The 22984-nt window shown below is 36.4% G+C and overlaps 3 protein-coding genes across 3 annotated transcripts; all 3 read right to left on the reverse strand.

Annotated features, from left to right (window-relative positions):
* Positions 1 to 5860: 5860 nt before the first annotated feature.
* LOC129267208 (uncharacterized) lies at positions 5861 to 10329 on the reverse strand. Its single transcript, XM_064103085.1, has 5 exons — positions 9995 to 10329; positions 8650 to 8950; positions 7666 to 7788; positions 6792 to 7132; positions 5861 to 6143 (listed from the first exon to the last, which is right to left on the reverse strand). Exons 1-5 carry the CDS (start codon positions 10281 to 10283, stop codon positions 5920 to 5922), a joined length of 1278 nt encoding a protein of 425 aa, XP_063959155.1. The 5' UTR covers positions 10284 to 10329; the 3' UTR covers positions 5861 to 5919.
* Positions 10330 to 10773: 444 nt separating this feature from the next.
* Positions 10774 to 15986, reverse strand: LOC129267206 (sialic acid-binding Ig-like lectin 12). Its single transcript, XM_064103086.1, has 5 exons — positions 15844 to 15986; positions 14685 to 15020; positions 13994 to 14299; positions 13338 to 13646; positions 10774 to 13166 (listed from the first exon to the last, which is right to left on the reverse strand). Exons 1-5 carry the CDS (start codon positions 15890 to 15892, stop codon positions 12961 to 12963), a joined length of 1206 nt encoding a protein of 401 aa, XP_063959156.1. The 5' UTR covers positions 15893 to 15986; the 3' UTR covers positions 10774 to 12960.
* Positions 15987 to 17474: 1488 nt separating this feature from the next.
* LOC129266804 (titin homolog) lies at positions 17475 to 20822 on the reverse strand. Its single transcript, XM_064103273.1, has 5 exons — positions 20412 to 20822; positions 19686 to 20018; positions 19060 to 19398; positions 18270 to 18587; positions 17475 to 17782 (listed from the first exon to the last, which is right to left on the reverse strand). The coding sequence occupies exons 1-5, from the start codon at positions 20812 to 20814 to the stop codon at positions 17475 to 17477; spliced, it is 1701 nt and encodes a 566-aa protein (XP_063959343.1). The 5' UTR covers positions 20815 to 20822.
* Between the last annotated feature and the right edge of the window lie 2162 nt (positions 20823 to 22984).

The following is a 22984-nucleotide window of genomic DNA, read 5'->3' on the forward strand; positions in this document are numbered from 1 at the left end:
CAGAGTAAAAAACTAAACTGCTGTTTGATTCACCAATTTTCGACAAAGACATCTCTGCTCTTCATTGTCATTTGACGATCATTGCCAATACATTTACTGTGGTCTTGTATCCTCCGTACGTCGTTGTGCTATAACTACCTAGTGAGAGGTCTGCATCACGATTCATTAATTTTGGCCATAAATTACATTATGACGACACGGAAAGGTCAATCGCCACTTCTCGGTCCACATAGCACATCATACTCATACTGGATACCATCATATGGCTCCAACATTCACCAGCAACTGATCCACACTTCTAGCTTTTCATGTTCCCGTATTTCCCAAAATAGTATGATCAATATATGATCGTTATTGTTCTCATCCTAAGTTCTTAATGGTCCGAGTGAAAGATCGCTCTGGTCCGCAACCACATGTCATGTGTCTTCACTAAGTCTATTGAAACGCACCCTAATATGCCGAACTGCCACGGAAAAAGAAGAGGAATGAGAAAATTCAATATTTGGCATGGATAAAAATATTGTGTTTTTTCTACTTATAATCGAAAGTGATAATCGATAGCGGCGAATGCTAAAGGATTTGTTTGTGCTTTTGTCATTCAAGGAAATGTGCTTCCTTTTCTATTTTTTACCCTAGTTTGGTATTGTCATGCATCGAGCTTGTCTTCATTCACAAACAAGAAAGATGAATTAAACAGACGTAGACTGTATCATACATTTCACATTTATTGTTACACTGTACATTATACACATTATATATGTCACATGAATTATCGTGAATTAAAAGCGAACTAAAAACCAAAACACATGAAATGAGAGATATCAAAGCCCTCCAGAAAATGATAAGGCTGCTTATTCTTCAATGGGTACCAAATTGTCATTATTCCTATCATGTCTACAGTAACTACAGTAACTATACTTTTGGTTCACTAGGTTGATAAATAAAGAACATGATCTAATACAACGATAAAAGTAAACGATAAAAGAACAGACACATATGAAACAAATTAATAAAAAAAAAAACAATTATGTAAACGTGTAAAGCGCTTAATGAAATTAGAATTGTAAGCGCTTTATACACCGTAATTATTATCACCCCGGTCATCGATTCCGGGCAGTGGTTGAAGTTCATAGGAAACATTCTTTTAAAAAGGGGTTTAAAGGTATCCAAGCCCTCTGTAATTTGTCGATGATACCGTTACCTATTTCTCCCCTTTTTCTTACCAGGGGTTACATCACAGACTCAAAAGGTCTTATTCTTCCAGTGTGAGTGCTGCTTCATGATTCCGCATTGGTCATACTTGAAATACACATATAGTGCGTCAGAGTAAAAAAAAAAAAAAAAAAAAAAAAAAAATGATTGAGGGTGTTATCATAACATAATAACAAATACAATACAAATGACCTATGATTGTATCTCCTCTCGGAAGAATATTCATTCACGCGTTAGTAAGCAAAAACAATTAGAAGAAAAGTCACCAAAAACTCACTTGGCTGCCGGTATTCGAATTTCAAAAAGAAAGTCGGAAGTCAAAAAGTTTAATATTTATATACCCTTTAAAGGAAACCAAAACCCAAGAGGAGAAACAATCCTATTGGAGATAGTAAAAGGAGAGGAACAATTGAAAACAATTTTCATCAAAACTGGTTATAAACAAAGTAAGTTATAGACGTTTAAGAAGTCTTGTGTACTTTCTACGGGGATCCTCAAATTGGTAAACATACCTCAAAATTGCTATTTTGTGGACAACTCTCTATTTATTTTGTCCACAAAGTTTCCTCATCTTTCAAATTGCATCTTTCCTCCATCTGAGCATAACATGTCATGGGAAAATATGATTCTAACCACATACATGTATGTCAAGGTCAAGAGATGATACGAAATATGTGAAATATAAAGGGGAAAATCTGAAGAAAAAAAAATACAAAAAAAATGGAGAGTTGTCCACAAAATCAGCAATTTTAAAGCATGTTTGCCAGTGTGAGGATCCCCACAGAAAGTACAACAAGACTTTTCAAACTTCCATAACTCGCTTATTCTATAACCAATTTTGATGTAATAAGTTTTACAGTGCTCCCCTCGTGTTAATCTTTCTGATAATATTGATTCCTTCCTTATATTTTGGTTTCCTTTTAATGTGATAACTCAATCAATGTAAATGATCAAGAAATGCGAAAGTTCTGTTTCTTTAAAATAGTACTTGCATTTCAATAATTTTAATAAATGAAGACGCTTTACGGGCTTGTCGGGGCGGATCCAGGATTTGCTAAGGGGGGGGGGGTATTCACGAGGAAAATTTGACAATATCTACAAAAAGATTTTTACCCAAAATTTAAAGTCATTTCGTCCACGAATAAAATGAGAAAAAGGTCCTTCGCTTTCAAGGGGGGGGGGGGGGCACACTAGTGTTGGAAAGGCATATTTATATTACAAAGGTGGGGGGGGGGGCGCCAGTGACTGTAGGCAAACCATATATACCATGAAAGAGCAGATATTGACTTACTTCCACAATGAATTTTCTTTTCAAATTCAGATTCTGCTGCCAAGTTTTGGTATCCTTGAAATGATTTTGCTCAATCATGCGTGAATGAAAAATCATATACATGTAGGTTACATCGTATGAAAAAAATTCTAAGCTTTAAGATAATGGCCGGATAATGGGTCATTTGTCTATCATATTTGTGAATAGGTTATGGTAATTCATCAATAATTCTCGGTTCCGTTATCTTGAGACACACTGTATAATAACTGTAGTCTCATGAATCAGTTTGGGGGAAATAACTTATGATGAATATTTCTATATTTTTATGCTCTGTGTATCTTTTTATCCATGATAAAGAGACCTGCACCTTTCACAATCAATCATGGATATGACTCGTATAAGGAGTATTTGTGTAAGAGGTATAGTATAGGCTTGGCGATTATGATTGTTTGACGGAAAGTGTTTCGCCCGACAGGTATTGCCAAAACTATGCAGAGAAATGAATGGCTAGAATCTATTAAAAATAATAGCTGATGGATATTGGTAATTGATGGCATTAGTGTCAGAAAGTTTTGTAATGACCATCAAATCTTATTACATATTGAGCGGTCTCGAAAGCAAATTAAGATAAAAATAGTGAAACTGAACAAAGTTTCCCATTGAGACTTCAAAACTTCAACGTCATTCAAAAGTAAATTACACGGTAAGGAAAACGGGCATTAAGGTTCTGGGTCGCTTTGATAATAATCAATGTCGAGTAACCTTTTTGTGATAAGACTGGTATTCCTATATGGTTTCCAGTTTAAGTCTTCCATTTTCGTCTTGAGCTTCATTCAAGGTTCATCTGATACACCTATTGATCGTACTCTTCATCGCACGTGTAGAAGTTTTCTTTTTCATTTATTGAAGCTGTTTTGTTTTTCGAGTGGGTCCTCTTCGGACTTAAGCATCATTTTCTGACGCAATAAAACTGGAAAGTTAATATACACAAATGTATGGATATACTATGGTAGGGTGAAGGATGCATTCTACAGAAAACTAGACTCGTGAATGTTAATGTAAAGCACATTAGAACAGTACTTGAAAATCAAAGCCCTGTCCAATCGTAAGCAATCATTACAAAGCAGACGGCTGACCTAGAACCTGCTTCTTCTAGGTGGCTATTAATGATGACACAAACTGCAACTGTTTCTTTCAACCAGCCTATAAGATAATCCCATCACTACAACCATAACGGATTCTATCCTCTGATATTACATTGTATTTTACGTCTCTTCTCCTCTGGAGCCTTAGATCTACTACCAGACGTCACGTTGGAAAATGACTCTTCAGCTTTGTACTGTCAGTGTGCTTCCATTACACATCCTTGAACAGCAGGACCACCATCACAGATCTACATTTCCTTCCACCGTCACTGCTGTACAGCTGCTGATATAAAATTAGTAAGAAAAATATTCTTCTTTTTCATACCCATTCCGTGTTTCCGAATAATTATTATCAAGTGTTTTATACAGTGTCATGAAATCCCATCAAATATACCACATGGCACATTATGAGCGCCTGCTTGTTCCTCGCCGATGTTGCTAAAATGGGCGAGAACCGGCTATAACTCCAAAGGGTAAGTTTGCTCTGAAAATAATAAACGCACTGTACGATCTAAGCTTGATATGAATAGAGTCTTATTGCGGGCGGATTGATACGGAAGGGGCTACTCGCAGAGTGGACCTTTCGTAGACCGCTTATGAACTCCGATTTTAGGCTTGTGTGAAGCCCCTGAGGTAGGGGAGAGATGGTAATGTTATTTTCCATTAGGACTGTATATTTTGTGTAATCGGAATATCGTGTAATTTATCACATATCGTAAACCATGTTAACTAACGCATAATTAAAGGGCTGATTTGTTACTTTCCAGTAGATTGCATTATATTGTACATAAATAAATTGTATTCTAGAAATACCGGATGAATATACATGCAGATATTTTTATAGTTGAGGTTGCGACTATGCAGTGCGTCCCAAACGAAAGCGGAATATTATACTTTGTCAGCCAAATCACAAATATGATAGACTATTAACTATGAACTATCAATCTCCCCTTTTATATGGTTACTTATACTGTAACTATTATTCATTTAACATATAGGTGAAGATAATCTGAGGAAAAAATACAAGTCTTTTGGCGGACGAAGTCTGAACGTCAAAACAAAATCACGTTTCTCAAAAGTTCAATATCTGCTCTTTTAATACGAAACCTCCACATCTCTCATTAACGATGTGATATAGCTACGGTAAGTAATCAGAAAAAGCACCCTTTGATTTTTTAAATTATCGAAAAATAAGCATTAACTTGAAGAGACGGAGCTTTGGTATTCGTTGGTCAATTTCTTTGATTGGGGTATCGAATAAAAGAGCAGATATTGAACTATTCAGATATGTGATTTTCTTTTGCAGATACCATCCTGCAAGTGATTCTGCGGTATCCTTTCTTCAAATTATCCCTACCTATACGCATACGCTGAAATATGACACTTTTAGTTTTTCAGTGATAGGTCATTTGCCTATTGTATTTAGGAGTAAGTTATTAAAAATTAAAAATTATCGGTTTCGGGGGGGGGGGGGGTGTGGGGTTGAGAAGTTTTGTAATTAATCACAGAAAATTTTGTTTTTGAAGTGTAATAGCAGCATTTTAGGCGAACAATTCTTATGCGAGCGTGATCTATTCGTAAACTATTGTTTAACTTGTCTCAAACTACTTATAAATTAGTCGTGAACTAGTCACGAACTATTCGTGAACTAGTCTAGCCTTTATACAAGGCCCTGTGTCTGTTGTGATATTTACATTACATACCTATACGACTGGAGAAAAGACAAAAGACTATTCGCAAGAAGCCGAGTGAGTGCGAGGATTCGGCGCTCACAAAACGTCGTTCGGCTCGCGCGTTCACTCGGGTATCGCCAGTTCTCTCGGTAGGCCGCTAGTCTCATTTCAGCCACTTCCTGACGAGGAATAGAGCAAAGTCGCGAGGGCCTTGTCAAAAGGCTAGAACTAGTCGTGAAATGCTTGCCACTCATGCAATGGAGCGACTTGGCCCGACGAGGTAGCGCACAGTTTACGAATAGTTCACGCCATAATCCCCGAAATTCGTTAGTGCCAAGATTTGAAAAATTAGAAAATTTTGGCACGACACTTCAAGCATTGTTCTCCATTTCCCCTCCCACTTCATGACATGGGACGGCGTGGCACGACTCGATGCGTGAACTAGTCGTTAACTATTCGGGCCCCCAAATCGTGCAAATGAAATAGTAGCATAAGCCTGCAAGAGTTAAAGTCCTCTTTTACTTGGAATAAAGATTTAGATTGTTTCCTAGCAGCCAGGGTAGGCCTATGCATATTAATCTGATTCCGTTGTGGTCTTCTTTAGAAGAGGTAATGGTTGCTATCCTGGTAGATAAGTATATTGCACCTTCGATAACATTGATCTGATCGCGATGATCTTGATACATCCAGCATCGGCGCGCCATTCAATGAGAGCCGGTGGACGTGCTCCTCGTACTGTGCATGTTAAGTCACGTGGTTGACCTGTCGTCATGGTCACATAGGAGTTGTTTTGATATCCCTCCAGAGACCGATCATCATGAATGATTATGCTACGTGGTGGGGCTAAATGAGGAAACATACACAGTGCAGTTTATTATACATAGGCTTTCATGCAGCCAGGAAATATTCTAAGACCATTTACTAAATGCTGCTTTAAAAAAAAATAGTATGTAAACTCGAAAACCCTTCCAGCCTAGTTCTTATCCAGTCTTAAAAAAGTAATTATGTATATTTTCAAAGGATATTATATATGAAAATGATCTTGCATCAATTTCCTTGTCTCGATATCGTCTTTATGTTTTTAAAGTGAACTTGATATAAACAAAATCCTTGTTAAGCATAAACTTGTAACAGCATAATTCTAAATGATTGTCCAATTAAAGAAGAAAAATAAGATAAACTGAGTGACAGCGTTGCTCGATATCGTGTGAACCCGAAATTAAGACGAGAATCAAGTTCGTTGGTAACTGCTGCATGTTTTTATCATATTTTGAAAGGGTGTGGTATATTTGTTTTTTATGGGTAGTAATTACCAATAAAGCAAAGTGAAATCAAAATAACATAAACCTGGCTGTTGGATAATTTATGAATTAAAAGTGTATGACTTGATATTTTTATTTTTTACTGTATAGCCCAGGTGGTAATTTGAAAGTTAAATTCTTGTGATGTGATATTCTTCTTTTAAAAACAATATTTTTGAAAAGTGCTTACTTTTTGCAAACACTTCAAGTTGAACTGCTGCTCTTTCAAAGTAACCTAAACCGGTGAACTGGCACTGGTATGTGTCAGTATCATCCACTGCCAAATTCCTGATTGTCAAGTTAAAATGTTGACGTTCTATCGTAAATATGAACTTTGAGGGATTAGAATTCCTTCGTTCACAATCCGGCACACTGCTAGAGCATTCGACAGAAACCAGTGTTCCTATATCTTCTCTCCTCCATGCGATTCGGAAGCGGCTGAGCTGGTACGAGTAGACACAAGAAAGTTGAATATTATCTCCGATGGTAGGGATGTCATCGTTGGCGATCGAGGCGTTGAATTCCCCGAAGCTACCTGCCAAAGGATAATACTGGTTTTCAACAATTCACACGATTATTAGAAAAATTGATACCTCAGATGCCTACACGTAAATTTAATGGTGAGTCACATTTTCTCCGTTTAAACACTCTGGCTCAAAATGTGTCATTTGGACCCAGTTTTGAGTGTGACTCACTTTTTATTCATACTTGGAAATAGTTACGGCTTACTTTTTAAACTATTTGACGATTGATTTATTTTGTCATTTCGAATCTATTGATATAGGCCTTCATATGTATTTATCTGTCAAACAAGTGCACACATAGTTACCTAAAATGCATATAACATTTCCGGTTAAATGAATGCAGTATTAAAGAGAGCTGACGCCTTGTTCACGGGCATTTGACAATGGCCGGGGAGAAACCGACTTTCGCGCGTCGAATGAGGCGCCTTAAGCCACTCACCAAAGACATACTACATACTAGCACACATATCTTCACGCACCGATGCCTCTACGTACAGACCTACAAGGTAATACTAGATTGAAAGTAAATAATCAATCTACCTACCATTACAATACACCAAAATTGAGAAGAGGAATCCTTTCAAAGTACCGAATATCATTATTGGAAATGATTGTGACCTCTTTACTTGACAGTGCTTGAAGAAAATGTATGATCCTAGCTCACTAGAAATCGAAACAGATACACAATGACTTCTGAATACCATGACAAAATAACATCGCGATCCCCTTGTTTAACCGGAAAGCATCGAGGCATGAAACTAAAACAATATCTTGATACTTGTCACTTCAAAAGAGGGATGCGATTCGTGCCATGACAATATAGGGCGCCACTATGCTTTCAAACCAAATGCTGTTTACAATGACTTAAAACCCTAATGTTTTAGAGTATTTTCAAACAAGAACTATAAAGGTAACGGATGATTTTTTTTTCTCATGCGATCGTTAATTTCGTGTAGACCGTATCAATGGTTACCCGACAAGATGACTTCATTGATTGCATTTTGCGCGAAAGCTGCAGTTCAAGCTCTAGTCAATATAAAAATCGTACGAAACAAGGTAAAAAAAACAAAACTGATGAATAAAATATATTTGATACTCAATTTATATTTACATATTGTAGGGTAGTTTAAAATAATAGCCATCTGAAAGAAAGCAAAAATATACTGGGAGCAGTTTTCATAAATGCCATTATTCTAGGAATGCTATATACATGTACTTCGTATCACTATGTCCACACTTTCAGTTACTTCGTCCCTATTTAGTCTTAGTACCTGCCATGATGATAGGGGGCGGCTCTACCATTTGATATAATATTGTCCAATTTTCTACGACACCTAGCTCTAAATTATTTTGAGTAGGCCTATCCTTTAGAAAAATGTATATCAAAATCTCGCTGTCTTTTCATCCGGATATTGAGGATATTTTTCATCACATGTTCGATTTATTATGATGTTTCTATTTTGACTAGACCATGGACCTACTAGTAGATCCATGACTAGACAGACAACTATATTGCTCCTTTACCTTTCCGAAATAAATATGCAGATGGATAATGTTGCTTGGAGCACAATTTCAGTCCCCGATGGAAAAGGGGTGATGGTTGCTACCCTGTGAGATACGTAGCTTTGGCCTTCAACAACATTGATTTGATCCATGACCTGGATACGTTCAACACCGGTATTCCATTCAATACGAGCCGGTGGACGTGCCCCTTGTACAGTGCATGTTACATCATGTGGGTCACCCGTTGTCATGGTAATGTAAGAGTTTTCATGGTATCCTCCATGAGACTGAATATCGCTGATGATTACGTCACTAGGTGGAGCTTTAAAAATTAGAATTAGTGAAAAGAAGTACACCCGGTTAGTGTTGTATCAACTTATATCCTGGGACAGGTTATCAGAATCTGACAACTTACCTTCATTGTAAATATTATAAATTGAAAGTAGAAAAAAATCAATTGAACTATGATTGGCGAAGTAGTAGTTGTCTGACTGTGGTAAATATCGGATCAAATTCCTTCTTGGTCTTTAATGAAATTCTTTCGAGGGATTGTAGCACATTTACCCGTATTCTGAAGTCAGGTTTAACTTAGACCATGGTCTAACTCTTTGCTAAAATTATGGGAAGCCAAAGGTTTCAAAATTTTGTTTGCAGTGGATGCTTTTCATGTTTACTGTGCTCTTTACGATTTTTTTTCAATGGCGAAGAAAACTGTCATACTTATCCTTCCCAGGCATTTAATAATGTTTAAGGAGTCAAGTGAGCTGATACATTGAACCTCTACTGTTATAGATTTATGTAATAACTTACTTTCCATAGTTAAACCACAACTCAAACCAGAGTTCAAATTAAATCCGACCTCAGAATACGGGCCATTATGTTTATCCTGGATTGTAAATCTTGAACAAGAATTATGATAAAGAGTGGCTGCCCAGGATGCAGTAGACGATATTTCATCTCCTGCTTGTTCCATTACTTTTTCCCGACTTATTTTTAGATCGAACATGAAATCTTATTTACCGGGTCGAAGATAATAATGTGATAAATAAAAAAGCATTAAAACGCATGCAACAAATATTGTTATTTGCTATTGTTTTTTGACGATTGATGAACTGAATATAATCTGCAATAGACCAGTTGGACACAAAAGAGTGGCTAAAAATGTTACGAAATTTGTTTTCATGCGTTTCCCGGCATCCCCGGACAGCATCGGAACCTCTCGACTCTGAACGTTTTTCGGCATCCTTGCATTACATAAATGATTTATGGAATTGGCATTCTTTACCAGGAAAAGGTTACACACAGTCTTTATTTCACGGCAATAATGAGGTTCAGGAAGTCTGAAATAACAAAATATATATCTTACCTGGATGTAATACTTCTAATGCCAAAGTCGATGATTTGCGTCCATTTTGATTCAGTACAATACATGTATAATTTCCACTATCGTCAGTATTCAGATTGTTTATTGTGATAGACGAGTTGCTGTTATCACCTATCAACTTGAACCTTAGTTGATTTAAAATTGAATATTGAATTGTTTTGGTTTCCTGATCAAAAGTAGCAATGACGTTTCCTTGGTCACGCGACAATTTTACCACGCTACCTGGTAATGGAGGCCAATAGCTGCACGTCATTGTGAAATCCTCCCCCATGATGGGTAAGTTAACCGGTGGTTCTAGTGCCACTGTAAATTCCGCCAAGCAATCTAGAGAGATCAAAATGAAATGAAAATATCAGAAAGTAAAAAATTTCTACTATCACTTCTCCACTTATCACAAAAGTATTTTACTGCCCATTCTACTACTTCTTCTGCAGTCTCTTTTTAAAACGCTGATAATATGATATACTAGTAAAAAAAAAAAAGAATTGTGACAAAAATGAATTCGATGATTTTTTTTCTCTCTCTATATATTGAGTGCTTCTGGAGCCCTTGGTACGAAAGTTCGTCATTGGAGCTTTTTGTAAATAGATTTTTATAGTATTGATAGCACACTTTGCTCCATTGCATTGTAATTTATGACGCACCATACTGATAACATGCCAATTTATTATACAAAACACATTGTGACACTGTAGCAAATTGAACACAAAATATAATCGCGGTTACACAAAAGTGGGATAATTGAATTAAATTTTTTTTTTGGAAATTCTGTGATTTTGGCTTCACTTTGATTACTTTTATACATTTTTTTAGTAATTTCTTTTGTTCTTTCCTGGAAAAACGGATTGTGGCTCCATCTTTTGTTTGTGGTAAAAATATACTCCTCGATAAAATAATAACATTGTAAAAACATAAGTACGGAAAAAAAAAATAGAGGAGCTATAAGATATGCCCTTAATATTATTATGGAAGCTGTGAATGAAAAAAAAATCGTTTGAAATAATTTTTGCACTTACCTTCGCCAAATAATAACAATAAGACCAAGTAAAGATAACGAGAGGCCATTTTCTGGGAGTAACATGTGAAGTTGAAGTGACTATCGGTTAAAAAGTTTCGACTTGACGAAATGGGCGTTACTAAAATTAGAATTCCAAAGACAATGGATAAACAAAATTGGTACCCGACGTATTCCGATTCCGACGAATGTGCCTATGCAATACAAATAATAATGATCGTTTAAATATATCATTCCTCAGAATTGAAAGGCCACATATTCATGTAAAATGTAATGTTTGTTTCTCAACGACAGAGTGTGCTGTTTAATAAAAGCACAGCTGGTTTCATAAGTTCTGTTTGATAATTCATGTGTTTAGTTTTATCATGGACATTTACATGTAGTCCTTAGTTTTATTGCGAAGGCTTGTGAAGGCAAACAATAATTGTCCCAAAATGTCTAACACGAGGAGAACATTGATTAATAAATACTTTTCGAATCAATAATATATAACTCAGTTATCAAAGTCGATATGTGTTTACATGAATAGAGTATTTTCCCTGGGAAGCGGGGTAGTCGGGCTGCTGAAGCACCCCTAATATTTTTCGTGGGGGTGTTGCGTGTGCTATTCTCCATAACTTTGCTTGCTTGTCAAATTTCTCGCGACAAAATGACCTTCATTTTGTAGTGTAAGGTTTTGAGCTTGCCAAAGGTAAATTAGGACCCCCTGTAAAAAAGAAATAATTCCCAGGGTCCTGGTAAAGGTCTACCAACATACAACACTAAGGACTCAAATCTTTAAAACGTGTTAGACTGTTGGATAATTATTTAGTGGATATTAAGTACTCGAAAATTTAATAATATCGGTCACTTAATCTTAAAGGAAGCCTGAAAAGGTATGATACCTTGAAATAATGTTACTGTAATTAATTGCTCTTACTAATAATATCGAAGGAATATTTGTTTTGGTTCAAGTTGGCCAAACCACAAATTTAAAAAAAGCTTCCAATTGACAATGAAAAGGACTGCTTGGGTAATAGAATGATTGTGGTATTCCTATTGGGATCAGTTGACAATATACGAATTCTTTGAATCTGAAAACAAGGAACAAGTCGTTTACACTCGGGAAACGAAGCAGCACCGTGACGAATTTTCAATAACCAAACTAAAATTGTCGAAAGTGCAGTCCTTGTGGGGCCAGTTGCATGAAAGTTAATATTAGTGTTATTTTTGCAATTTAATGGTAACTCCCAATGTTGAAATAAATGATTCAATTACAAGACGATGACAATATTATTGTAACGCTAGTCAGCTCTAGAGGAGCCGACGGATTTGGATATCATTGTAGGCAATTCTAATCACGACGTAAGTTTTCCTCCAATATAAACAGGTAGAAGTGTTTCGAAATTCATCGTGTAACTAATCTGTAAAAAATTATATGTATCAGCCATGCCCATATGAAGCGAAAGCAACTTGCACTAATCAACTTTGTTCATGGTTAGTCGGTCCCTGGTGGTCGTATTTAATTTTGTAAAACGATATTTGATCCGGCAGCAAGTGCTCCGGGTATTATTTCTTCTAAGATATTGAGTTATTAGTAGGCACATGCGGATGGGGGGGGGGGGGGGTGGAGGGGAGGGGTGTGGTGCACAACCGGTCCGTGCCCCTTTTAGACTCACAATATATTTTTAATGTAAATATGCCGTACTAACGCTACCGTGCCCCCCCTTTTGAAAGTGAGGTCCTTCTTTGCCTGTCAAATTGTTTCGCGCACGAAATGAATTTAAAATTTGGGTAAACACCTTTTTTTTTAGCTTGTCAAATTGTCTTGTTAGGTTTAGGGTTCGGTTTAGGATAGGGTATTTGTAAAATCCAGGCTTGATGTTGGTCATTTAATAGGTGTGTAGAATTAACAGCAGAATAATTGTCGCTAGAGCAAATTTCATGGAACTTTTTATTCGTCTAGTTCAGACGATGTCTCTGTAAAGTTGGTGACAACACCACACTCTCCCTTCTTTACTAGTGTATTGTTTGGACAGTATTCCAGATTGAACGTCTGTTGAAACCCGCCATCGAACCCTGGTTGCCAGGAAACGAAGAGAGTTGAAGATGTCGTCTGGTTTTGAACGATAAAGAGCAGGGGAAGTCGATCTGAGATATCTATAATGTACAAAGGGGGGGGGGGGTAATTGATAACTATGTAATTAGATATCACAATTGCCTTTTATTTTTTAAGTAAATATATATTTAAAAAATTGCTGAGGGAACATTGTGGGTGACAAGGCAACGACACAAATTAAAGAGGTGATACACTAATGAGTGGATACTCACAAGAAAAGTTCAAAGTCGCAGTGGCATTACCAAGAACGGTAATCACGTGACATTCGTATTTCCCAGAATGCATTCGTTGCACATCATTGATGATAAGGCGACTAGTTGAAACTGTTTTCCTCTGAACAATGTCAAGGACAACAAGCTGCCCTGTGCTGTTGACTATGATCAGCTGGTTGTGGTACCAATATAAGTTCAGGACCTTTGGATTTGCATCTGATGTACATTCGAATTCGACACTAGTCAGGCTAGTCAAGCTGGAAACCGTCTCTTCGTTATCAAGGAGTCGAAGAGAAATGATGGGTAGGTCTGTGTTGTATACATAAAAGAGCGAGATAGAAACTAATGGCATATAAAACGTATGAGCTAAACATCACGATGTTTTTCAACATCAAAGTATGTCAGTCAAATCGGGTTAGCGAAGGAAGGAGTGTGATACTTCTAGATTGATGTGTTTCGAATTTATGGACAATTTTTAAGTTTTGATTGCCAAACTGTTGCACTTAGGTCTTTTAATCTATGACTCTGGGGGTTTTAAAGCCTAATTGAACGAATACATACTCGTATATTGCAGTAGATTATTATTTGCTGTGGAATAGAAACAATAGTATCAATTGTCAGGATAGTGAACAGGCTATTTCTCGCGTGTAACTTACAGAGAATGTCGAGGACCATGGTATCGTTCTGCGAAGACATAAGACGCGCCGTCGGTTGGACTACCTGGCAGATAAGACCTTTTCCGTGATCATATCTTGATGGTGTAAAAGTAAGAATACTGGTAGCCTTCCATCGTCCGTTCTCATCCATTTCCGTCTGGATAGATGAATTCATCGTGAGGTTTGTTGATTCCACGTACCAATAGATGGCTGGTGATGGGTATCCATTGTTTGAAGTACAGTTTATTTTTGTTTCTTCACCAGCTCTCAGATTGTTGAGCATAATTTCTGGAGTGTCGGGTTGTTCTTCATGCGTTTGTACAAAAACAACAAAAACCCATCATACATTTCCAAAGTATTGGGGAAGCTTAAACATAAATTATTTAGAATTGGGGAACCGTGTATTGATTAATCTTTCAATAGAAACAATGCCTTTATAATCAACTAAGACTAAATTGTCACCATGACCATACTTTTGGGGTCACCCTCATTTCAGAATTCACAAAGCATATCATTCGCATTACCTGACAGCGGAACCACTTCCGAACAACTCTCCGTGATGAAACCCAGATCCGGCAAATGACAAATTGTTCCAGAGCCCCTGTGAGGCCAAGGCGTCCTCTGGAAAGATGTCTTCTAAATTTTATATTTAACATCCGTATGAGATGTCCCTTTACAGGCTAGTACTTACCGGGCATTATTTCTCTCAAATTCAAGGTATTTGACCGTGTGTTGTCCACAACGCATTGATAGTCTCCTCGGTCACTCATACTCCATTTGTTGATTGTCAATTCAGCGGATGATGCGTCCGTCTGCCATGTCATCTTTCCGGAATTTGAATTATAATTATTGCAATCTCCATCGTTGAAGCATATTTTAGATGCTAATCTTGTCACTTTGTCTTTTGTGATCAATACATCAGCATGCTGATTCGATGGCATAAAATTACAGAGGAGATGAATGTCTTCACCAATACTCGGAATTAAAATGTCAGTCAATATATTAACACTGGTAACTGCGTAGCATACTGAAAAAAATATTACATGAACTAAATATATTAAACAATCCAAGTCATAAAGGATACTATGACTAAATTAGATGGGTTTGTAACATTGTAATCTCTACAATATTTCTTGCGAAAATGTTACCGAAAAGCAAAACGAAGCATTATATCTGCTTATACTTTACAGGTTGATACAAGTTCAAGGAAATAATGTGCCGAATATTTTGATCGATAAAGTTGGGCTCAATAGTTAGTGAATTCCACCAAAAAAACCCACTCCTTCATTCTGAGTGTTGACTGTAGACAACAACACTACAATGTTCAGCGAACCAAGAAAAACAAAATTTATTAATTGTAATATTTCTTCACCTGAATTCAAACGTAAATATCTAAAACATGACGGAGTTTAGAACACTTTAAATATTATTATTTTCCTGTGGGGCTCACTAACTTTTGACCACCACTGTACGTTGGGAGTGGATAATTTTGTTCATGTTATGATTAAGATATTCTGTTTTTCTACTAGTAGTATACCTTAATTTCATTACGAATATATAATACACAATGCTACGCAACTGAGAGGGAAAATTACAATTGCCAACGGAGAATCAGAGCGCTGGTGCTAAATTCAAACCAGTTAACTGAACTAGACATAATGAATATCTTTGTAGAAAAGACAAAGCCTGCCATAAATATTTTTATGTATTCCTTAAGGTAACATTATACACAATATGCCCATTCATGTGTATCAGTTAAAATCTAGCTGCCTGACATCACAAACCGATGAATAAGCAGGATGAAAGTTCAACTCTTTAAAATATTCAAAAGTCATTTACTTTCAGCTTACCTTCTTTCCTTAACAGAAGACCAAACCATATCAAAATTACAGCTGCCATTTGTAGAAGAAAAATGTTATACGAAAACGGTTACAATCATCTTGCATCGAGTGCTTTTTATTTTAGTTCAAGAAGGAATGAACGATTAATTCACAGAGCAATCAAGGGCATGGCAGATGACGAGATTCTAAAAGTGGAATAAATTGAAGAAAAAAAATCCAAAATCGAAAGTAGGGAGAGAGAGATAGGTTTCACTTTATTCAATGTTAAACAAGACTTCATCTTGCTCTATTGTGAGACTGACACCTCTTGTCAGGCCTGCTTATGATGCGTTGTTTATAAACGGACACGCGCGGTTTAGATCTTAAGTACGGGGACAACAGAACGATGTGCGTTTAATAGAAAGTGCTTAGTGTGGGTTTAGAATATGGCGGCACGTGTCCAAATAAGAGTACAATTTCAAGACTACACATTTCTTTAATATAACGAGTGAATGGACATTTGTATTTTGCAGGATGATGGAAGCTCTAAATTATCTTTCAATGATCCCATTTGGTCGATGGTATTCATCTTCCATACGAGGTTAATACATTGCTCTGAAATTTAACGTGCCGTAATCTGAAGTCAGAGATGTTCTTAGGTCCATCTGATACGCTGGATGACAAACAAATTTTTGAGTTTGTCAACCCATTACCCCGGCATATATTGAAACTTATTCGTGCAATTCAGATTTTATTAATTGCTTTGCATAAGCCCTAATATATAAGTGCTCAAACTTTCCGGTAAGCCCCCCCCCCACCCCCTCTTGTCACCATCCATCCAATATGCTTATCCATTTCTTTTACGTCTCCTTTCCGAACTTATAATTCAATGGCCATTGAAGATAAGTGACAAGGATGGAATTTTAAGAGTTGTCTTTAATACAGATCTTGGGAATGCTTTTGAATTTATGGACCATTAGCAACTTTAACAGAATATCATTGCAACATGTTCAAGTAATTACAATATTGATATTATTTAAAAACAAAGCAAATGATACACTATGATAAAGGTTAAATTACATTTCAAATGAGCAATAAAGTCGGAAACATGAATACTGAAATTACCAATTGTGCTCAATAAGATAAAACATTTCTATATATACTATAAAAATAGTATTATCTGTTTACGATCTTTCTTTTTAAATGAATAACATGTAGCTCACGAGTCGGTCCTCTTTGAGAGTGTGTTTTAAACATAATTAATTTCAGATAGCTTCCAGTAGTTTGCGAACTGTCAAATTAATTCATTTATTCGGTCAACCATTTCATCTTGCCATTTTCATATCGATATTTGGAGCGGGAACGACAGAAGAAAAATTATAATACAGATAACGTGATGGTTTCCCGCGGTCAGAAAGGTGCAATTACGAAAATGCAACTCGTTCTCGTACTACTAATGCAATGTTTAGGTCTCAAGGGAGACGTCTTTGATATTCATACTTTCACAAGGCATGACTTTATTCTGCATAGTTGGGGCAAACTATGGAGTTCTATAGGTACATATACAGTATGATTATCAGCTTTAAATGACGCTTTTAGATTGAAATTAATTTAATAGACAACGACAGGCAATCAAAGTATAATGTAAATGAAAGATTTTACTAGAATATGAGAAAAAAAAATAGAGTTTCAGAATCTTCCTCAAGCATCGTCTCAGCAAAACATGTATAGTAGCCATCGTCTTGTGCAGAAATGTTTGAAATGATCAGAACACTCAAAGTCAAGGTATCTTCTTCTGTAAGACCCTGATGAATCTGACGACGGGTGCTATTGTTGAGTTGCTTTCCATTACAGAACCAGGTTATCGAGGCCACAGGTCTACTATCTGATGTACACGTGAGCAAGGCATCCACGCTATCTCCATCAACATGTACCCGGCGAACAGAATGATCCACAATGACTGGGGAATCTAGATGAATATAATAAGAGTGGACAAATCTACATAAGAATAATTGAGACATTAAAAATACATGTTATTTCAAGTAAGCGCCAGACTAAACGAACCAGTATCTTTTTAAATAATGGTTGTTAATGAAAGAGTAATGAATGCCATCTGGTTATAGAGATGATATAAAGAGATAATAAAAGAATAGGGATTCCAAGAAATGTTTTGGGGAAAACTGATCTGCTTGTAATACGCTTGAAGCGCTAATTGCTGCGAAATCAAAGATGGTCAATACTCTCGATCGTTACAAGAAACATATTATTACCCTTCGTCCGTTTGGAGCATGCTCAGAGTATTCATCAATTTTTGAGGACATGATGAATATCTTGTGAAAGTTCTCGTGAAATCGAGTTAGAGATCTTAATGTTGCAATGCGTTAAGTTAGAAGACATCAAGAAATTCTTATGTTTTTTTACAGTTCGATAAAAATGAATAAATATAAAGGGCTTACAAAGAACACGAAGAATACTAATAACACTCCAAGCCTTTATCGATTGTCTATCCCGGTGAACACCTTGATGAACTTCGCAGACAAGTCGTGTTCCGTGTTCGTGTCTCGTTGGTGTTATTGTTAGCACACTTCTTGCATCAACCCGATGATTTCTGTTCATAGAAGATATGCTGTCTGAATCCTTAGTGATGTTCTTTGTGTCAAGAAACCACTGGAACGTTGGTGTAGGATAGCCATTGTTTGATGTGCAAGTTATATTTGATGATATTCCATCTAGGATTTCTTCTGTTCCACTGAAGTAGGGAGGATCAGGCGGTCCTGAGAATTATCACATAAGCCTATATTAATTTGTAGCATGGTAGCTAATGACAATTCAATCTACCCGTAAGGAAGACACAATCTACAGCTATCTCATTTCTAAATGGAAAATGATGTTGTTTTCAATCTCATGGGTAGATTTTAGACAAGGAAACGATTCTACTATCTCAATTGATTTGTATCTGTGAGTTTTCATCATAATTTCGATGACCCGCTCTCTGTACAAAAAATTTATCCAAAGTAAGACTGTCGCCGTAAGTTCAGAGAAATTTCCTATGTCATGCTGTGTTATACATGTAAATCGGACAAGACTTACTGATACAATAATTAATGTAGATGAACATTACAAATGAATTCCTTGAGATTTATTTATTATATGTACTACAAGGATTAATAATTTTCACTGATCTGATATCAAATTCAGGATGGGGCAGCGATCTGGTATTGATGCACTAAACGGAAATATGCTCACCATAAACCGTAATCTTCACTCCTACTTGACGTTGGCTAATGCCAGCGATGGCCATGCATCGAAGAACCTGTATGTGATGCCTCCTCTTCGGAATCAGCTCCAGAATAGACTCAGTGTCATGCAGTCCATGTTCTACCTCGTTCTTGCTAAACCTTGATGTTGAATATCTAGTGTGATTGTTTGAACCAATGAACCAGTATATAAGAGCATGAGGGCGTGATCCTACACTTTTACAAGTGAATGATGTCGGCGAATCTTCAAAGACAACTGCACTTCTTGAGCCTTCTTTGCTGGTAGTTATTCCATTAATTGCAGTTAGAATTAAATCAGTCGGCGATACTATAACATAAAAGAAACAAATTTATGACTTAAACATGACTGAAAAAAAGAGAAGAAACGGAAGGTATTTCTTGAAAAAGTGTTTTTATTTCATGAACTAAGTACAGATACACGTGATTTACCATTTTATTTGAAATTTACTAAGTGAATGCAAATGTTGCATATTTGAATAAACATCTACAGAATCTTTATTAAAAGTACACATATATAGCCCAAATCATGCAACATATGACAAAAGGGTGTACACAACATATAGGGAGATCTACGATATCAGTATGCCTACTTGCCTTGAACTTCTAGGATGATAGACAATTGTAGTTCATGGTCAAGCTCCTGATGCAAAGCCACACAACGTAATATCTTTCCGTCATCGTCTTTGGCTGGATTTAACACAACCTCTTTATAAGATGTGTAGACGTCACCGTGAAAGAAGTTGTACTGATCTTGCTGTTGAGCTTGCACTTCCTCAGGAACTTGCCATTCGAGTTCTGCAGGACGTCTAGCGCTTTGGATTGAGCATATCATGTAGTTGGTCCTCCCGTAGGTGATGGCTGCTGATGCTCCATTCTTGTATTCGTGACTGGACCGATTAATGGTTATTGATAGCGATCTGGTTATGGCTTAAATGTAGAAAATGTATATCGCATTTATCTTTTTTTTATACAAAGTGCAATGGCTTTATATTTCTTTGTTGTATTTTTTCGTTATCACTATCTCTTGTTGTCATTTGATTCGTTACTATCTATATTTCCCATTTGTCCTTATATGCTGTTTTTTTTATCAGCGCACCGTTAGTAGCGCAAGTGGGCCATTATAGTTCCAGGAATAAAATTAACTTTCTCGTTTCTGGCTGCCAACCAATATGATCCTTTGATGCTATAAAATGCATTTGTATAGTCTCTCTCATTTCAATTTTATCACTTGTATGAATTTAATTTGTATAAACATCCGTTCTCAAAAGTGCCAAATAATATTGTTAAGGAATAAAATGAAATAATACTAATGGCTATTACCTGGTAGTTGTATATTCAAATGAATTCGACTTAACCCTGTGTGGTAGTCTGTGATTACAAAACACTGATATACACCGCTGTCATTCGGTGTTAATGTCGTAATAGTAAGATTCCCGCTGGAAGAATCCGCTATCAAACTGTACTTGCTGTTGTCTAAAACCTCTTGCGTCTTGTGGCATCCATACCCCTGACATTGTCTATCAGTAGCCAGAATATCTCCATTCCCGTTTTTCCAATTCAGTATTCGAGTTTGGTATGAAGGCTCGTATGTGCAGACAAGTGTAACATCCTCCCCAATGACTGGATCGACTTGCCAGTTCTGAATACGAGTCGATACACTAACTTCATATGTCTTATGAAAAGAGACAGTAAAGAACAGCAATATGCAAAGACAGCAATCCATACTGTTATTCCTTCTCACAGTCCTGTGAACCGAGAAGTAGAACAGTAGTCATCATGCCAATCGCCAGGGAATCTAAACAGAAAATGAGTGACAGAGTATAAAGTAGACGGTTTACAATCATGGTAAAATAAGAGATTACAACAATACTCATAATCTCCATTTATCATTCACCTAAGAAATGAAAACGAAAGTCTGTGATTTCTCTTAAGGACATAAGTGGATTGAATTGTTATGGGGTCGTTTACAAATGACTCAGAGTGCGCGTCCTGCACAATTTTTTTGCAGGAGTTTCTGCATTTTATTCATAAATCAATAACAAATGAAAAAAAACTTGATACAATAACAATGACATAAATGAATACATTTTTGTGTGACAATCGAAAATATAAATAATGTATAAGACTGAAATCTACATGGAGCATGATCTCGGGAAACCTGTAAAATTAATCGTGCTGCCCAATTTTGTAGTCGTTGAATACGGATTAATTGATTAGAGGGAATTGTAGAAAGGAGCCCATTGCAATAATCGATACGAGACAGAACCAATTACACACACCCCCTCCCGGCTGTGACGAAAATTATTATGGAATCGCCTCAATTCATTCCTTTTCGAAACAAGGTGAAGCGTCAAGTAAATTTGGGGGAAATGCCCTTTTGGAGAAAGAACGATGTATAGAAAATGAGTTAAAGGTATTGTTTAACTTTGTGAGCAGCCGATTAAAAAAATGTTCAAACCAAGATGAAACATGTGTACAAGTGCATGTATAAGAACTAATAAACCCTGAAAACAACCATTATTGAGAATGAAAAGCTAAAACTACAGATTCTAGGCCTACAACTTCACTGTCCATGAATGCATAACATCGAATATACTTTCCGTGGTCCGTTTTCTTCGGGGATATTTTGATGGTAGTGTCAGTGTCGAACAACTTCTCATCGAAAAGACTGGAAGTTTTTGAAGAATTCGTAATGGGATAATGTCAGAGCCATAAGGAAAAGACACTGATAGATCAACTGCTGGGAAGGATCCGAAAGCTTTACACGTGATTGATGTCGGTGAATCTTCTTGGACGTATATGTCTGTTAACTGAGACTGGTTACCTCCAGTTGTAAAGAGCAACACATTCATTGGCCAAACTACAAAACCGAAGGAAAGAAAAAGTCGTAAAGATAAATGAAAGGGTGGCGGGAAAGAGGAATGGCAGGGGGTGCTAAAGTATATCATAGACATATCGAGTAGACATGATTATAATGGTACCAAAACTCAAAGTCAAGAGTCGAAGAGCTGATCTATCACTTCAACGAGGCTCAAAAGCCAAGGTAACAGAAACAATACCTATAAGGTGTTAATTCATGTGAAGACAGTAATAGTATCAACCTTGTTCACGTTATCCAAAACTAACCGAAGACCTTGACTTGGGTGATGACATTGAAGGTATTACCTTGAACATTTAGGACCATTGAGCAATTAAGGACGTTCTACAGTTAAAGTAAAATCCATGTCATTTTCACCAAACTTTGCACATAGATACTTTAGAACCTTAATATTCGAAATTTGCAAAAATTAACATAGGTCCATGTGCTTGATTTTTTGCTATAGAGCTTCAAAGTTCACCCAAATTGATGTTCTTAAGAATTGCGCATTCAAAAGAATTTGGCATTTTTAGACCGCCCAAGATTACTTCAAAAAAAGTCAACAAATTTTGCAAAAGAGTTGATAATTTTATCGTTAGAATTGAGAATCTATTTATAGTGCTATTTGTTTGCAATTTTAAGTTTAACAGCACTGTCAGTTCTTAAAAATGGCGTAAAAGATAACAAAATCTCAATCTAAAAAATGTAAAATTTTAGTTACAAACTACAAACGTACAATAAATGCTGCACTTTATTCAAAATCCAAGTCATTTTCACCAAAACTTGCAGAGTTGTAGAGGAAGGTATGCCTTAGAGGTACAAACATTAAAAAATAGGGGTTCATGTGCTTGTTTTTAAACTATCAGCATTTTTATTAGAGCAAATGTGCTTTTTAAAACACCAAAAATGCGCCGAATGCTTAGTATCTATGTGAAGAAAAAATCAAAACCACTCTACCATTTATTCAAACTCGGGGTAATATTCGTGATGCTTGGCAGTACTGCAGAGTAAAGTATTTTGAAATTGTAGAGAATAT

Source organism: Lytechinus pictus, chromosome 8, assembly GCF_037042905.1.
Source record: "Lytechinus pictus isolate F3 Inbred chromosome 8, Lp3.0, whole genome shotgun sequence".
Classification (NCBI taxonomy): Eukaryota; Metazoa; Echinodermata; class Echinoidea; order Temnopleuroida; family Toxopneustidae; genus Lytechinus; species Lytechinus pictus.

Bases quoted from the DNA above. Each gene is read 5' to 3' on its own strand.
- LOC129267208 (XM_064103085.1), bottom strand. From the start codon at position 10,283: ATGGGGGAGGATTTCACAATGACGTGCAGCTATTGGCCTCCATTACCA. The intron at 8,951-9,994 runs GTAAGATATATA...TAATTTTTAAAG, and splicing joins ATTAGAAGTATTACATCCAG to CTCCACCTAGTGACGTAATC. The intron at 7,789-8,649 runs GTAAAGGAGCAA...TTCGATTTCTAG, and splicing joins TGCATATTTATTTCGGAAAG to TGAGCTAGGATCATACATTT.
- LOC129267206 (XM_064103086.1), bottom strand. From the start codon at position 15,892: ATGGCAGCTGTAATTTTGATATGGTTTGGTCTTCTGTTAAGGAAAGAA. The intron at 15,021-15,843 runs GTAAGCTGAAAG...TATTTTTTTCAG, and splicing joins TCTTCTGTTAAGGAAAGAAG to TATGCTACGCAGTTACCAGT. The intron at 13,167-13,337 runs GTGAGTATCCAC...TGTACATTATAG, and splicing joins TGCGACTTTGAACTTTTCTT to ATATCTCAGATCGACTTCCC.
- LOC129266804 (XM_064103273.1), bottom strand. From the start codon at position 20,814: ATGGATTGCTGTCTTTGCATATTGCTGTTCTTTACTGTCTCTTTTCAT. The intron at 20,019-20,411 runs GTAATAGCCATT...TCTACATTTAAG, and splicing joins TTTGAATATACAACTACCAG to CCATAACCAGATCGCTATCA. The intron at 18,588-19,059 runs GTGAGCATATTT...GATAATTCTCAG, and splicing joins AGTGAAGATTACGGTTTATG to GACCGCCTGATCCTCCCTAC.